The 18,088-nt window shown below is 31.0% G+C and overlaps 1 protein-coding gene across 1 annotated transcript; it reads right to left on the bottom strand.

The window, feature by feature from the left end:
- Window positions 1-14,063: 14,063 nt before the first annotated feature.
- Window positions 14,064-14,919, bottom strand: LOC111295156 (jasmonate-induced protein homolog). Its single transcript, XM_022888545.2, has 2 exons — window positions 14,580-14,919; window positions 14,064-14,459 (listed from the first exon to the last, which is right to left on the bottom strand). The coding sequence occupies exons 1-2, from the start codon at window positions 14,850-14,852 to the stop codon at window positions 14,283-14,285; spliced, it is 450 nt and encodes a 149-aa protein (XP_022744280.1). The 5' UTR covers window positions 14,853-14,919; the 3' UTR covers window positions 14,064-14,282.
- Between the last annotated feature and the right edge of the window lie 3,169 nt (window positions 14,920-18,088).

Raw genomic sequence — 18,088 nt, 5'->3', positions numbered from 1 at the left:
TCGTACTATTGAAAAGTATGAGCCAATGATGTTAGAATTCCCTGATGAAGACCTAATGACTATTTCCCAATTGAAGAAATGAGAGCATGGAGAAAAATGCTAGAGAATGTATTTTGATGGAGCTGCTAATGCCTTGGGACATGGAATTGGGGTAATTTTGATATCTTCAGAAGAACAATACTGCCCTGTAACAGCAATGTTAAATTTAACTGCACAAATAACATCGCTGAATATGAGGCATGTGTCATAGACTTACAAGCTGCTATAGATAGAAGAGTGAGAGCATTGAAAGTGTTCGGGGACTCAGCTCTAGTTATATATCAATTGAAAGGGGAATGGGAGACAAAAGATTCAAAACTCATTCCATATCATAAGTATATTCTAGAGTTGAAGAAACAATTTGAAGATATCCAGTTTGACCACTTACCTCGAGAAGAGAATTTGATTGCTTATGCATTGGCTACTCTAGCTACAATGATTCGAATTAATGACAATACTGACATTCAACCCATCAAGCTAGATGTTAAGGATATACCAGCTTATTGCTCTAATGTAAAAGAAGAAAAAAATAGAAAATCCTAGTATTATGACATTCTACAGTATATTAAGGATCAGCAGTACCAGTTCAAGCAATAAAAAATGATAAAAAGGTCACCCGAAGATTGGCTATAAGTTTTTTCCTAGATGAGGATGTTCTGTACAAAAGAAGTTGGGATCAAGTATTATTGAGATGCGTAAGTAAGATTGAAACGAGAAAATTCATTAAAAAGGTACATGATGAAATATGTAGGGCACATACTAGTGGACATATGATGGCGAGATAGATCTGAGAGCAGTATATTACTGGTTGACGATGGAGAGTGATTGTATTGACTATGCTCGTAAATGCCATAAATGCCAGATATATGCTGATAAGATCCATGCTCTGCCATCTGCTTTACATTTTATGGCACCACCGTAGCCATTCTCAATGTGGGACATGGATGTCATTGGTCCAATCACCCCAAAGGCTTCTAACGGGCACAGATTCATTTTTGTGAAGATAGATTACTTCACAAAATGGATAGAGGTAGCATCATATGTAAGTGTGACACGATCTGTGGTTTGCAAGTTCATAAAGAGAGAGATCATCTGTAGATATTAACTTTCAGAGAGAATTATTTCAGACAATACCAAGAATCTAAATAGTAAGATGATGCAAGAAATTTATGCTCAATACAAGATCAAGCATCATAACTCGACACCATACCGTTCGAAAATGAATGGGACAGTTAAGACAGCTAATAAGAACATAAAAAAGATTCTGAAAAAGATGATCGAGACTTATAAAGATTGGTATGAGAAGTTGTTATTTGTACTACATGCATATCGAACATCAGTTCGTACCTTTACTGGGGTAACTTTATTTCTTTTAGTTTATGGGATGTAAGCTATACTACCAGTGAAAGTAGAGATCCTCTCCTTGAGGGTTCTAAAAGAAGTTGAGTTGGAAGAAGTTGAATGGATTCGAGAACACTATGAACAGTTAAATTTCATAAAAGAAAAGAGATTGACTGCACTGTGCCATGGTTAGCTATATCAAAGAAGAATGATGAGGGCTCATGATAAGAAGATTCAACCCTGTTACTTTCGAAAAGAAGAGTTGGTCTTGAAGAGAATCCTCTCGATCCAGCATGATAATGAGGAAAATAGACTCCAAATTGGGAAGGGTCATATGTGGTGAAATGAGCTTTTTCGGGTAGAGCGCTGATACTGACTGAGATGGATGGAAGTAATTTACCACATCCTATAAATTCTGATGCTATGAAGAAATACTATGCTTGAAATAAAAAAAAAAGAAAAAAAATGAAAATTAAAAAAGAAAAAAATTAAAAAAAAGAAAAAAAATGAATGAAAAAAGAGGACTCAAGGCAAAAACCCTAAAAGGACGGTTTGAGTCATAGGGGGTTTGTCTAAGTTGAAAACCTGAAGAGGCAGCTTAAATAAAGAGAATACAATAAATTCGTTGGCATAAAGACTAGCAAATTCGGAGGAGCTCCAAGTTGTTAAATACATCAGAGGGTTGGATTTTTAGAAAAACCTTGAGATATGTTATCATGATTATTCGATTGTTCATTTTTAGGCTTTGTCCCCTCACTTATGCTTGTAATTCTTTCCTGGCCAAAGTTTGCCAACATTTTGCTAATAAAAGACATTCTATTTCACTCTGTGTTTTTTTTTTTTTGGTGACTATTTCTCAACCATTCTTATTCTTTTCTTCTTAATACCTACAATGGAATAAATATGTAAATGCATTCTTACTTTTTGAGTTTGAAATAATAATTGATAAATGAATAATGGCATGAAAGATTTTTACATTACATTGAATAAGTCAAGAGTGATAAAGGCAGGATTGAGATGTTTAGTTCCTGATAAGGACATTGAATTTGGAAAGAGATTTTTTATAGAAAGAATGTGAGTGGAAAAGATGATTGAGAGCTACACTGGCTCGATCTTAGAAGAGCAGCGTAATCTGGTTTTTGAAGAATCAAAGGGTTCAAGGCCCAAGAAAAGAGCTTGAGAAGCTTGAATACAACAATTGAATAGAAGTTAATTAGCCAACATTTGCATAACATGCATTGAATTTCATATACATTGCATAACATATACTACATAAATTCAATAAGCAGGGGTATTCCAAAATCCCACATAGAGGAGATAGATGTGAAGACATTTTCAAACTTGAGAAAAAGCTTGTCAGGTAAGTTCCTAATCCTTGAAATATGATGTCTCTTGGTATCAGGGTTGATTTATAAGATCTTTGGGCATAATCTCCTGAAATTCCTTCAAACACAATTTTCACTCCTTTGGACATGATTGTCAGGGAGCCATTTATTTTTCAAAGTCGTTGAGCCTCTGATTAAAGGAGCTTTATTCATTTTCAAAGTCGTCGAGCCTCTGATTAGAGGAGCTTTGTTTATCTTTCCAAAGTTGTTGAGCCTCTAATTAAAGGAGCCATTTATTTTTCCAAAGTCGTTAAGCCTCTGATTAGATGAGCCTTTATTTATTTTCCAAAGTTGTTGAGCCTCTGATTAGAGGAGCATTGTTTATATCTTTTCAAAGTTGTTGAGCCTCTCATTAGATGAGCCATTTATTTTTTCAAAGTCATTAAGCCTCTGATTAGAGGAGCTTTTATTCATTTTCAAAGTCATTGAGCCTCTGATTAGAGGAACATTGTTTATGTTTTTCAAAGTCGTTGAGCCTCTGCTTAGATGAGCCTTGATCAAATCTTAAACATAAAAAAATGAAAAAAAAAGGTTGAGTTGAGTTTTGAATGGGTGTCTAAATCTTTGCGCAATTTCTGTTTCACAGAAAATATGTAAATAGGGATAGCTATAGACACCCAATTTGGTCCAGGCCTGAATCAATTGGGCCCAGTCCAAATAGGTTGGTCCACTTTATTTTTTTTATTATTATTTTTGTATTTTATATTTTATATTTTTTTATTTTTTATATATATATATTTTCTTTATCTTTTATGTATTTATTATTTACTTATTTATTATTACTATTTATATATATATCTTTATTATTATTATTTTTTCTTTTTTTCTTCTTTCTTTTTCTTTTTTTTCTGTTAATATTTATATATATATTTTTATTTACCTAGTTATATATTTATTATTATTTATCTATTTATATGTTATAATTTATCTATTATTATTTTTAATTTATATGTTAATTTTTTGGTTTATCTGATTATTTTCATTTAATTATTACTAATATTTTTTTATTTTTTATTTTTTTGATTTTTTTCGGCTGAAGATTGGATTGAGATTCAATCAGAGTCCATATTAGATTCAATGATTGAATCCCGATCCAAAGAGGAGTTGGGATTGATCAGAAACTCTTCTGATCAATCCCTATAAAAAGAGCCTAGGATCAAAGGAAAAAAGATAGAAATGGTTACTGGCTGAGAGAAAAGAACACACAGAGAAGATTTGAAAGTTGAAAAAAGGTTTAGAGGTGTTAGAATAGCTCTAGGAATCGATGGGAAATTTTTGGAGAATTTTTTGTGATTTTTTTCTGAAAATTTTTGAAAAATTTTCAGATTTCGGTTAAATTTTTCGACAAAAGTTCAATTTTTCAGTGACTATTTTGACCAAGTTTGAAGTTTTCGACCAGTTGCATAGTTTTCGGTGAGAATTTCTAGAAACCGACCAACTTTCAGGTGAAAAACCCAGATTCTGACGAAATTTTCATAATTCGGTGAATATTCAACCAGAGTTCTTCGAGAATTTTAGAGAGAAAGGAGAGAAGAGGAAGGATGAGAGAGAGAGGGAAGGCTCGGTCTGCTAAAAAAATGAAAGAATTAGCCTTTTATACCCGTTGAAAACGACGTCGTTTTGGCGTTACTGTGCCAATAGGATCCGCACGTTTTGAAATCGGGCGACCCGACCCGAGCGTTGACCCACTTTCGACTCGCGTTCAACCCGCTTCTCTGAGCCGTTAGACGAGCCGAGCCAACACCCTTGAGCTGCTTCTCCGAGCCGTTTTTCTTCCTTAAGCCGAGCCGAGCCAAGTCGTTAGCCGAGCCGTTCCAGGTTTTTTTTTCATTTTATTTTTTTATATATTTATTTATTTATTATTATTATTATTAGATTAGATTTGTTTATTTATCTTCATTTTATTTTTTATTTTTATTTTACTTTTCTTTATTTTTATTTTCACTTTCATTTTATTTTATTATTTATTTTCTTTAAATAAAATCCAAAAAATATATTTTTGGGGAAAAGTTGAAAGTATCAATTTTCTTCAAAATTAAAGTTTTCAAAAAATATTTTTGGAGAAAAGTTGAAAGTATCAACTTTCCTTAAAAATAAGTTTTCAAAGATGAATTTTTGAGGAAAAGTTGAAAGCATCAATTTTCCTCGAAATTAAAGTTTCAAAAAAAATATTTTTGGGAAAAAGTTGAAAGTATCAATTTTCCCATGTACAAAAGCAATCATTTTTTTAATTTCTTTTGAATTTTCCTTAATGTTAAATAATCCGACGATGGAGCATCTGCAAGTGAAACAGTAGTTTTTTTGCATACTCTTGAGGGAGGAAATTTTCTCAATTTTCTGCTAAAAGTATTAGAGTCAATTAAGAATAATTTTCAATAATTAATTACTTGGTAAAATTTTAAGGCTTATTAGATAACACAAAATTAAGCTGGTACCATCTTTGGATGGCCATTGTGAGGGTGCTATAACCTTCCACACATGTAACCAAACTCTCGAATCCTATTCTGGTTAGTAGACCTGAACCTATTCTTTTAGGAGCCCTTAAACTTAGGTGTTCCCTGAAAAGATAGATTCTTTAGGTGGCCAATCGCATCTAGATAAAAAAAATTGGTGGTGACCCCTTAAGTCAATATTTAGTGATAGATCCCCAGATCTAGACGTTATGACACTCATAAGTGTGAATTTTATATAATTTTTTATAAACCCGACACAATCTTAAAATACGATTAGTTAATTCTAATACAATGATTGTCAGTGATATGTTCCATGCATCCATTAAAATGATTTGATAAAAAAAATTTTCAGCTTTAAGTTGCTTTGAGTTGAATTTAGTAAAAATATAATAGAAAGGGTTGCAAAAGAAATTCAAAAAATTAATTTATATTTCAAACTTTATACTTAGTTTTAATTGATCCACTGGATATATGATAGTGAATGAAGATAATGAGGCTCGAGTTCTCATCTTAATTGTCTTCTTAAGCTTTTTTAGTGACGAGGCAAAAAAATGGATGAACTTTATATTTCATTCTCCTCATTTTCTTGATCCTTTTATCTTTCTCGGTGTCCAAAAATTATATCCTTTATTTTTTTTTAACATCTAGTATTCAAAATTAATTTTTATTTTTGAAAATTTATTCTTAAGTATTTCAATAAATTCTTATTCTCAAGGGACAGAAAATGTTTTACAGTTATCGTCTCCACCACAACAAAAATTAATTGATAATAAAATTATATATTCAGTAATTAGAAAATTTTTTTCCTATGCAAACAAAGTTATAAACCAGACAAGGGGGGTAATTCTTTATTGATATTTAAAATTTCCAAATGGGATGTACGATCCACAGGAAACCATTACAAACACATAAACACACTAATAGTCTATTGGCTGCCAAATTCACTCTAATAGTCTAAGAGTGCTAGTGCACAAGGCACTTTATTTACTTAGTAATTTTGACAGCCTATTACATCAGCCCTCAACACAGGCAGTTAAGCAGAACTTATTGTTGCCGAAAATTTTGGGAAATTTCCATCCGCAATTTCAACTTCTGAGGTGCATCCTCCAACTGTACTGGCGCTCTTTTTGCTGGAATTGATCAGGGTATCAAAAACTCCAGGCCAACGATCGGTTGTAAAGGAGCCAGCTTCATCAATCAGAGTATAAGCCTGCATTGTACAGTTAATAATCATACATTACTTTAAATTTTCTTCGTTTTGAAATTTTTAAAAAACTAAGAAGTAAAGTGCATGTTAATTTGGTAAAGACTTGAGAACATTATTATTATATACCTTGTTAGGAGAATTAGGCTGGTTGAACCAAGCTAGCAGTACATCATAGGCTTTTCCAGCGCTATTTGTGACGCTATACACAACAGCTGCCTGTGAACCATTTTCGTTTCCAACATGTTCAAAAGTACCTGTAGCAGAAGGCTGGATTTGAACTGGATAAGATTTGAGATCGCCAGATCCAACAGCTCCTTGCCAATCTTTGGAAATCTGATATACGATGGGTGAGCTAGTAATATTTTTAACACTACCATAGGTGGTGGCCTGTTGAGACATGTCAGCGAGCTATCGTTAATCTTCTTCCTAATAGGTGTTGTGTTTGTGCATGATCTGACTTAGCACATCTATCATCTATATATACTAGTTTGTTGTGTATAAAACGACAACCTTTCATTTATTACGTATGTAGCAACATTACATGTCTACAAATTGCCAAATAATATTTTTTCCCTTTTTCTATGAGTAAAAAAAATTGTTGGAAGAGACACATGTAAATCCTCTCGTTTATATTATGGTGACACTAAAATATCGTTTAAAGAGGTGTTGGGCTATGATAAAATGGCCATTAATTGTGCTGAATAAAGTTGTAAAAATGCTAGAATTGCATGTTTTGATATAATGACCCATTACTGATCTATCAAATTTATTTGGAAATTGAAGTATACTTACTGAAAATTGATAACTGAGGTAAAAATGCTAGGTCTATATCTCTCCTATCTATTTTTGAGGAAATTTCGTTTTTGTACATTTATTTTGATTTTACAATATTGATAATCCAAGTGTTCATCTTATTATTATTTCAATTTAATTGCCTATTATTTATTTTTTTTGTTTGAGAAATTTGCATTTTATTCGTAATTGAAAAGAAAAGCATGTTGATTTCCAATGTAATTTGAATGAAAAATTGATTTAAACGTTAAATAAATTAAACATTTTTCATCCATTTCAATATTAATTAATTGTTAGAAAAGATGATGCGTTGTTGGCAAGATTTAATGATTCTTTAATTGGAAAAATAAGATTAAAACATTTTTATTTTCGAAATAAAGATATCAAAAAAGCTTAGTTCGTAAAAATTAAAAGAAAATAAAATAAAAACTCAGCATAATATGGTTCACAGAAAATTGCTCATCAAATAAAAATGCACGTTTAAAAAAGAAAAACAAATCAAAGTTTGTTCGTACCAAACACGCATGTGCTGTGCAAGACAATAAGCCGGATTCAACTCGTGACAATTAATATATCTTTGGTCAGTGAATTCGTTGTTGACTTTCTTCCTTCCCTTTCCTTTCTTTGATGACATTTTCATTGAAAGATTGTCTTCCTCTCATTAATATTTGTTGGGGAGTGATCTTAACATGATTTCTTTCAAATCAACTGAGGACGGTTATTTCAATTTAAGTATGTTTTAGGACGTTAATTATAGATATAGGAAAGATTACCCTAAACTCGATGCGACTAGATTTTTTCAAAAATAGCCAACAACCTCAATTCATCTAATTTAAATTAGAAATAGAATCAAACTTAAAATTTTAATCTCCAAATAATTTGAATATAAAATAACTTAAATTTGAAATGATCGAACTTAGCAATTTTGAAATATTGATTTGAAATGATGTGAACATAAATTTAGTTTTTATTTTAAAAGAAATATTAATTATAAATATAACACAAACTATTATTCTACAAATGTTTAATGACTTTAAATGATCTTTTAAAATATCTCTTTCTTTTTTTTCATTTTTTCATTATTTTTTTATCCAAGACTTTTCTAATTATAAAATAATGAGAATTCAATTAATTTTAGAATGTCCTTAATTAATATTAAATTATATTCTAATTTAAGTACATGTTAAATATTTTAAACTTATCTTTAGTTTAATTATATATTCACATAGAGATGAATGTTTTATGTTATTCCATTTAAAATAAATTTATTATTATTATTAGCAACGTATATATCCGTAGACCTGTTGTTAGATATAAATTAAATAAGTCACCACTAATCTTTTTTTGTTAATGTGTGATTGATCACTTGACAGAATTAGTTCCATTCAAAGATTGAGTCCCAAGATTGACTTAAGTATCTTCGAATAGTATATTGTACTCCACGAAACCAAATCTTAGGTTCGATAGTGCGATTACACGTGAAAAAAGTTATAGCACCCTCACAACGCCTATCTAAAAGATAGTACCAATTTGATTTCAAGTCATCTAAGTCATAAAGTTTCTTTATAATTTTACCAACTAATTTAATTATTGAAAATTGATCTAAAAATTACTCCAATAGATTGATAGCAACTAAAGATAACTTTTTCACCTCAAGAGTATTTATGGAGACTAATATCTCACTTTGAAGAGGCTCTGTCGTCGTATTAATTTGATTTTCATGTAAAAAACTTTTATTTATGAAAACGAAGTTTAGAACCTTGGTCTTAAAAAATTCTCATCCAAATTCTCCAATATATTCATAAAATATAAAGGTTATAGAAAATTTGATAAAATAAGCTCAAAACATGCAAGTTAAAAAGGTTGCGAACCAACTGATTATTTCTCATCGAAATAGAGTACCATGGCATTCTGCGCCCTTCTTCATAAGCATTTCCTCATTTTTTATTTCTTTTTCATTTTTTATAATTATCAACATTTTATTTTCAACATTTTTCCATTTTGAAGAGGATTCAAGCGTAAATGGCTTACCTCTTCTTTCTAGGTATGTTTATTTTTTTTTTTCCCTTGAGATCTTTTGTGACCTTTGCCTTACTTTTGTGAAAGGTCTTCTTCCAAAATTTGCCTCCTAGCTTAGAGAATGATCCTAGGTGGTTTTTTTTTCAAATGAATCATAACAGGCTAAAAAATGGTAACAAATGGATAATTTTATTAATGTATGAAAGGTAAAAGAAAGACGGTCATTTCTCATCTCAAATATGAATACCTTTTTTGAAGAACATAAATTGATAAAAGATGAGCTTGTTAACAGATGTTGTTGAAAACAACTCGATTTTGCCAACCTTAACTCCTTTTGCTTCATTGATGTAATTTGATATGAATGAGTATTTAAAATTGAATCATAAATTATTAGCATCATTTTCTAAACATTCATTACTTGGAATTTGATAATGGGTAAAAAGAAAGATATGAAAAGATATACAAAAGCACAAAATAACAATTCAAATGAAAGTGGAAATGAAAATGAATCATTGCCATTTTATTGAAATGATAAAGGCAAAATGAAAGTCCAAAAGGTCCTTTGATGCTTGAAGGCATAAACATTTAGGCAATAACATTACTTTCAAAAAGATTCAAAAAAATGCAAGCAACCCTAGCTTTTCCCTATAACCATGCCTCAGTGTGATCAGGTAGAAAATTCCCCACTACACTGACCTAGCTTTTTTTATTTAAGTTCAACAAGCCAGCCATGATTAAACTTTGCACCTTATGTTTGAAAGTAAGGTAACTTTTTATCGAATGGCCCACATTCCCACAATGACACTCACATTGGGCATTGATATCATACCAATTGAGGTAGAGAAGTTTCAATGAGTCTAAATAGACCGCTACAATAAGGTGGATCTCAACGAGTAGAGAAAATAACTCAATGTGAGATGTAAGAATTTCATCAACGCAAGCTCTATCTCGGTTGTTCCTTAGCCTTCTCTAATTACCCATAGGGTTGTTAAATTGAGATAAAGATGCATGAATGGGTGCTTGGTGAAGGCCTGGTTGAGATCTGGATTGTAGGATTGGTTAAAATGGGTAAGGATTTGTTGAGTAGAAAAAATGGTAGACCAAGTGAGAGTAATACAAGGCAAATCTTCTAACCCGTTACTTCTAATAAATCACAGTTTAAACATCTCATTCATTCTTCTTGGATGATTTCTCTTTGTATGTGTCTCCCTCATCAAGCTTTCTATTCTGGATTGCATTCTCTAGTATTTCTCTTCAAAATAGAGTACCATGGCATGCAGCCCCATTCTTCATAAGTATTTCCTCATTTTTTATTTCCTTTTCATTTCTTATAATTATCAACTTTTTTTTTTGAACATTTTTCCTTTTTCAAGAGGATTCAAACATAAATGGCTTACTTCTTGTTTCTAGGTATTATTTTTTTTTTGCCCTTGAGATCTTTTGTGACCTCTACCTTACTTTTTGTGAAAGGTCTTCTTCCAAATTTTGCCTCCTGGCTTTGAGAGTGATCCTAGGTGATTTAGAGTGGTTTAGCGATCCACCAATAATTCAACAATAGTTTTTCTATGGTTCATAGGTGGTTCAATTGAACCAGACCAAGCTAGTCAATGAGAGCCAAAATGGGTCGAGTATGTGGACCCTGGATCCGGGTCAGGTCAAACATGGGTATTTTGGTGATTTCATTTTTCAATTTATAAATATCAAACTTTTTTTTCAATTCGTTTCACCTATTCTTAAAAAAAAACAAAATTTCTTTTCTAACAAAAATTTAAGATACTGGCCGCTCCCAAACTCGAAAACCAATGCCATTATCGGTTGAATCCCAACTTACACCTAAAAATACCCCTTTCCTTCCTTTTTCTACTTTTGCACTTGGTTTCGCCAAAACTTATCTTGAAATCCTCGATCTAAACCTAAAGCCGTCAGTTTTAAAACCAAAATAGCTCCTCTATGTGACGCCAAACACCACCAGCTTCTAGTATACTCTTATGCTAATCGAGTCTTTCCCTTAAAAAATTCAGTCCTTAAAATCCTTCCAAACACTCTAAAACTGAAACCTACTTCTCTTCTCGATTTCGTTGATTTCATTTTTTTGGTTTATTTTTTATGGTTTTTTTTTCGTTGATGTTCCCCGTTCCCAAGGGAAGTGTTTAATTTATTATTATTATTTTTTTTTGGTGTTTGCTTATGCGTACAGGGTTGAGAAATGTAGTGGTTAATGAGGTGTTGGGTTTGTAGTGAATGCTGTGAATTGTGACTTGGGGATGGTGATGCTTAAAGGTCTTGGCAGAGTTGATTTTGATGCTATATGAGTGTTTTAATAAGGCTTTTAGTGTCCAAAAAAATGGCCTCATCCTACATTAAGATTACTTAGCCTTAAAAGCAGTTTGAGGATCATAGAGAAAACTGGGATGGCAGACCATAGTATGGAAAAGAAAAAGGTGTGGTTGGGTTATTGAGGTGCCTGCCAGTATGGCTTGGAGGGGACGGACGCTAGTGCCATGCACGGTACTATGCTTCGATAGCTATATTTTTTTTCTTATTTTTTCTTTTTATTTTAGATTTTCAGATAAAATTTTGTTAATTGATTAAAATTCAAACAAAATCAAACTATGCGTCTTAATTGGATTTCGATCTTGGGCTTATGGATTTTGAAATGGACTAAACCTTGACCCAATGTTTTGGATTTTATTTTTGGACCTTTCTAAATGGATTCATTTTGAAGTTAATTTCAGAGTCCTTGTCGAGTGATTCATAGCTCAAAAATTAATGTTACATCAGCTTGGTTAAAATTTCAATATAAATTTAAAAGCTGAATTAATTTAAAATATGAAATCATTAAGTCGGATAAAATTCAATGTTTACAATAATTAAATTATGTTCTTTTTTAATCATCTGATTAAGAATATATCATTGTAGTTATAAATATACAAATTTTAAATTTTGGAGGAAATTTTTGTGGTACAATTATTTTGATTTTACAATAGATAACCTAAGCGTTCATCTTATTATTAGTTCAACTTAATTGGCTATTACTTTTTTTTTTTCCTTTAAAGAGATTTGTATTTTATTCGTGTTTGAAAAGCATATTATTTTACAATGTAATTTGAATGAAAAATTGGTTTAAACGTGAAATAAATTCAATTTTTTCATTCATTTGAATATTAATTAATTATTAGAAAAGATGATTTGTTGTTAACATAAAATTATGACCACTTTATTTTCGTAATAAAGATATCGAAGAACCTTAGTTTGTTAAAAGAAAAAAAAAAAAACTCAGCATAATATGGCTCACTGGAAATTGCTCATAAAAAAAAAATCATCTGAATTATTTTTGGTTCCGACCTAGCAACCAAAATGCACGTTTAGAAAAGAAAAAAAAAATCGAAGTTTGTTTGTACCAAACACACGTGTTATAAATGACAATAAGCCGGTACAGCAACAAAGCCGATTCAACTAGTGACAGTTAAATAATTTTTATTATAAGAAATTAGCTTTTCCTGCAAAGGAGAACTTTTGGCGAGTTCGTCTGACAATGATTCTTTTCTCGTCTCAACATGTGAATAATTAAAGATTGAAACAAAATTGTTAATGTAGCTAAGACAAATTGAGGGTGGTGGAAATTATCCCGCCACTTGTAAATCATCGTGTTTCATTTTATCTACAACGTCTCCATTGTGGAAAGAAAGGGACCCATCAAGAAGGAAAGTCTTAATTTTAACAAGTTAGGCTAAAGGCAGGCTTAAAAGCTGGAAGAGGGAAAGTAGTTTAGTAGCTCCAGGAATGTCATATGTACGCCCCCTATATATCACTGATCCCGTTGAATATAATTTGAATTTTTTTTATCTAAAATAACTTGATTAACTGGCCCAATTGTCGCTTCTCTAGAAAGATCCGAACATAGGTAAAAATACTTTTTTAAATCATCGAATTAAGAATATATCATTATAATTATAAATATACAATTTTTAAAAATAATTTACTTTTTTATATAAATAAATATTCATTATTTATTTGGCTCTCATCTAATGAATACAAATGTAGTACTATATCTTATCAAATTAAAATTTTAGTGGGGCATAGGCTTTGAATTACTTTCTACTTCTTACTATGGTAGACAACCACGAGACCATTTCATTTATAATTTTTTTACTAAATTATTCCTACAAATATCTCATGATAATACACATGTATGTAAAAGTTTATCACTCATAAGTGTGGATTTTATATAATTTTTTATAAACCCGACACAATCTTAAAATACGATTAGTTAATTCTAATACAATGATTGTCAGTGATATGTTCCATGCATCCATTAAAATGATTTGATAAAAAAAAAAATTTCGGCTTTAAGTTGCTTTGAGCCGAGTACGAATTTAGTAAAATTATAATAGAAAGGGTTGCAAAAGAAATTCAAAAAATTAATTTATATTTCAAACTTTATACTTAGTTTTAATTGATCCACTGGATATATGATAGTGAATGAAAATAGTGAGGCTCGAGTTCTCATCTTAATTGTTTTCTTAAGCTTTTTTAGTAACGAGGCAAAAAAATGGATGAACTTTATATTTCATTCTCCTGATTTTCTTGAATCCTTTTATCTTTCTTGGTGTCCAAAAATTATATCCTTCATTTTTTTTTTAACATCTAGTATTCAAAATTAATTTTTATTTTTGAAAATTTATTCTTAAGTATTTCAATAAATTCTTATTCTCAAGGGACAGAAAATGTTTTACAGTTATCGTCTCCACCACAACAAAAGTTAATTGATAATAAAATTATATATTCAGTAATTAGAAAATTTTTTTCCTATGCAAACAAAGTTATAAACCAGACAAGGGGTGTAATTCTTTATTGATATTTAAAATTTCCAAATGGGATGTACGATCCACAGGAAACCAAAATATTAGATTACAAACACATAAACACACTAATAGTCTATTGGCTGCCAAATTCACTCTAATAGTCTAAGAGTGCTAGTGCACAAGGCACTTTATTTACTTAGTTATTTTGACAGCCTATTACATCAGCCCTCAACACAGGCAGTTAAGCAGAACTTATTGCTGCCGAAAATTTTGGGAAATTTCCATCCGCAATTTCAACTACTGAGGTGCATCCTCCAACTGTACTGGCGCTCTTTTTGCTGGAATTGATCAGGGTATCAAAAACTCCAGGCCAACGATCGGTTGTAAAGGAGCCAGCTTCATCAATCAGAGTATAAGCCTGCATTGTACAGTTAATAATCATACATTACTTTAAATTTTCTTCGTTTTGAAATTTTTAAAAAACTAAGTAAAGTGCATGTTAATTTGGTAAAGACTTGAGAACATTATTATTATATACCTTGTTAGGAGAATTAGGCTGGTTGAACCAAGCTAAAAGTACATCATAGGCTTTTCCAGCGCTATTTGTAACGCTATACACAACAGCTGCCTGTGAACCATTTTCGTTTCCAACATGTTCAAAAGTACCTGTAGCAGAAGGCTGGATTTGAACTGGATAAGATTTGAGATCGCCAGATCCAACAGCTCCTTGCCAATCTTTGGAAATCTGATATACGATGGGTGAGCTAGTAATATTTTTAACACTACCATAGGTGGTGGCCTGTTGAGACATGTCAGCGAGCTATCGTTAATCTTCTTCCTAATAGGTGTTGTGTTTGTGCATGATCTGACTTAGCACATCTATCATCTATATATACTAGTTTGTTGTGTATAAAACGACAACCTTTCATTTATTACGTATGTAGCAACATTACATGTCTACAAATTGCCAAATAATATTTTTTCCCTTTTTCTATGAGTAAAAAAAATTGTTGGAAGAGACACATGTAAATCCTCTCGTTTATATTATGGTGACACTAAAATATCGTTTAAAGAGGTGTTGGGCTATGATAAAATGGCCATTAATTGTGCTGAATAAAGTTGTAAAAATGCTAGAATTGCATGTTTTGATATAATGACCCATTACTGATCTATCAAATTTATTTGGAAATTGAAGTATACTTACTGAAAATTGATAACTGAGGTAAAAATGCTAGGTCTATATCTCTCCTATCTATTTTTGAGGAAATTTCGTTTTTGTACATTTATTTTGATTTTACAATATTGATAATCCAAGTGTTCATCTTATTATTATTTCAATTTAATTGCCTATTATTTATTTTTTTTTGTTTGAGAAATTTGCATTTTATTCGTAATTGAAAAGAAAAGCATGTTGATTTCCAATGTAATTTGAATGAAAAATTGATTTAAACGTTAAATAAATTAAACATTTTTCATCCATTTCAATATTAATTAATTGTTAGAAAAGATGATGCGTTGTTGGCAAGATTTAATGATTCTTTAATTGGAAAAATAAGATTAAAACATTTTTATTTTCGAAATAAAGATATCAAAAAAGCTTAGTTCGTAAAAATTAAAAGAAAATAAAATAAAATAAAAACTCAGCATAATATGGTTCACAGAAAATTGCTCATCAAATAAAAATCATGTCAACTAGTTTTGGTTCCGGCCTGCCTGCCAAACACGCATGTGCTATGCAAGACAATAAGCCGGATTCAACTCGTGACAATTAATATATCTTTGGTAAGTGAATTCGTTGTTGACTTTCTTCCTTCCCTTTCCTTTCTTTGATGACATTTTCATTGAAAGATTGTCTTCCTCTCATTAATATTTGTTGGGAAGTGATCTTAACATGATTTCTTTCAATTCAACTTAGGACGGTTATTTCAATTTAAGTATGTTTTAGGACGTTAATTATAGACATAGGAAAGATTACCCTAAACTCGATGCGACTAGATTTTTTCAAGAATAGCCAACAACCTCAATTCATCTAATTTAAATTAGAAATAGAATCAAACTTAAAATTTCAATATGCAAATAATTTGAATATAAAACAACTTAAATTTGAAATGATCGAACTTAGCAATTTTGAAATATTGATTTGAAATGATCTGAACATAAATTTAGTTTTTATTTTAAAAGAAATATTAATTATAAATATAACACAAACTATTATTCTACAAATGTTTAATGACTTTAAATGATCTTTTAAAATATCTCTTTTTTTTTTTCATTTTTTCATTATTTTTTTATCCAAGACTTTTCTAATTATAAAATAATGAGAATTCAATTAATTTTAGAATGTCCTTAATTAATATTAAATTATATTCTAATTTAAGTACATGTTAAATATTTTAAACTTATCTTTAGTTTAATTATATATTCACATAGAGATGAATGTTTTATGTTATTCCATTTAAAATAAATTTATTATTATTATTAGCAACGTATAAATCCGTAGACCTGTTGTTAGATATAAATTAAATAAGTCACCACTAATCTTTTTTTGTTAATGTGTGATTGATCACCTGACAGAATTAGTTCCATTCAAAGGTTACTCTCCATACTATCCTGTTGTGAATAACGCCTCATCCTACCCATACCAGCTAGCTCCACAACCATCTTATTCATCCATTTACCGCCTTAACATTCAAGCTCCTGTAAGAACTCAAATTCGTCCTACTAACCCAGCAAGTGGTTCACGAGAACAAAGAACTACTCGAGAAAAACCTGTATTTGATCCAATCCCTATGACTTATACAGAGTTATATCGAGAACTCTATAATAGCCACTTGATTGCCCCCAGCCATGTGGAACCGCTTAAACCACCCTATCCAAAGTGGTATGATCCTACAGCTCGTTGTGACTACCATTATGGAATTACTAGCCATTCTACTGAAAATTGCACTGCTTTAAAGTATAAGGTGCAACGGTTGATCAATGATGGAATGGTAAGTTTTGATCAGGGAAAAGCAACAACACCTCATGTTAGCGTACTGAGTGAAAGTCAAGAACAGAAAGGATCTGGAGAGTCACAATGAATTGAGGGGCAAGATGTCAATGGGGATTTCTTCACCTGATCATTCAGGGAGCTAATTTTTAATGGAGATAAGGCGGGTTGAAGGTTTTTTGTCATTTTAAGATTTCTTTTCGAGTGATTGTTGGATTTCTTTGTGCAATATGACTTCACTTGTTATCATCTTAATAAGGGCAAGTTAATGCATTTCATTATATTTTCTCTTTCATTTGACCATTATTCCATGCCCTGTTATCTTTCATAACTTTACATCCCCATTCTTAAATTTCAGATGATGAATATTTAGATAATGATAACAATAATTCTGAGATTTAATTTTGAGAACTCATCCACATGAGGAGATGATTTGAACAAAAAGAAAAAACAGGGTAAGCCATTACCGGAGGTGAAAGAGATATGTCTTGAAGATGTGCAATCTTTTATACAGGATCATGAGCTTTGTTCAAAAGATGATGTTCAAGAAAGGTATTCACAATTGAGATGAAAAATGGCCATCTTTCTTTTACCATTTGAAAAACCATTTATTGTTACCCCTTTGAGCTTATCATTTTTTTTTTGAAGAACCCCAACCAAGGATCACCCTCTACACTGGAGGGTAAATTTTGAAAAAAAAAAGAAAAAAAAAAACACCACAAAAAGTCTCAAAAATGGAAAGAGAAAGAAAAGTAAAAGAAAAATAAAAGCCACACATGACTTGGGGCAAAGTAATGAGAATCTTTTGTGTGAGGAAAGAAAAAGTAGTGAAACGATGTGGGGGCAAAATGCCAAGTTGTATCAAATGATCCTTTGGTTTTGAACCTTTTTAATACATGTTTTGAGCCTATTATATCCTTTTTTTTTATGACCCTTCACCTTGGCCTACATTACAACCTTGAAAAGTCCATTTGGATCAAATGTGAATACTCAACTTGAATGATCATAGGTTGAGCAAAGACATGCTCATGATGAAGCAATGGAATCATGCTACATGA

This window comes from Durio zibethinus, chromosome 14 (assembly GCF_047325235.1).
Source record: "Durio zibethinus cultivar Kanyao isolate XHJ-2024 chromosome 14, ASM4732523v1, whole genome shotgun sequence".
Classification (NCBI taxonomy): domain Eukaryota; kingdom Viridiplantae; phylum Streptophyta; class Magnoliopsida; order Malvales; family Malvaceae; genus Durio; species Durio zibethinus.
The sequence above is the reverse complement of the archived record's forward strand: the minus strand, read 5'-3'. Positions and strand labels throughout refer to the sequence as shown.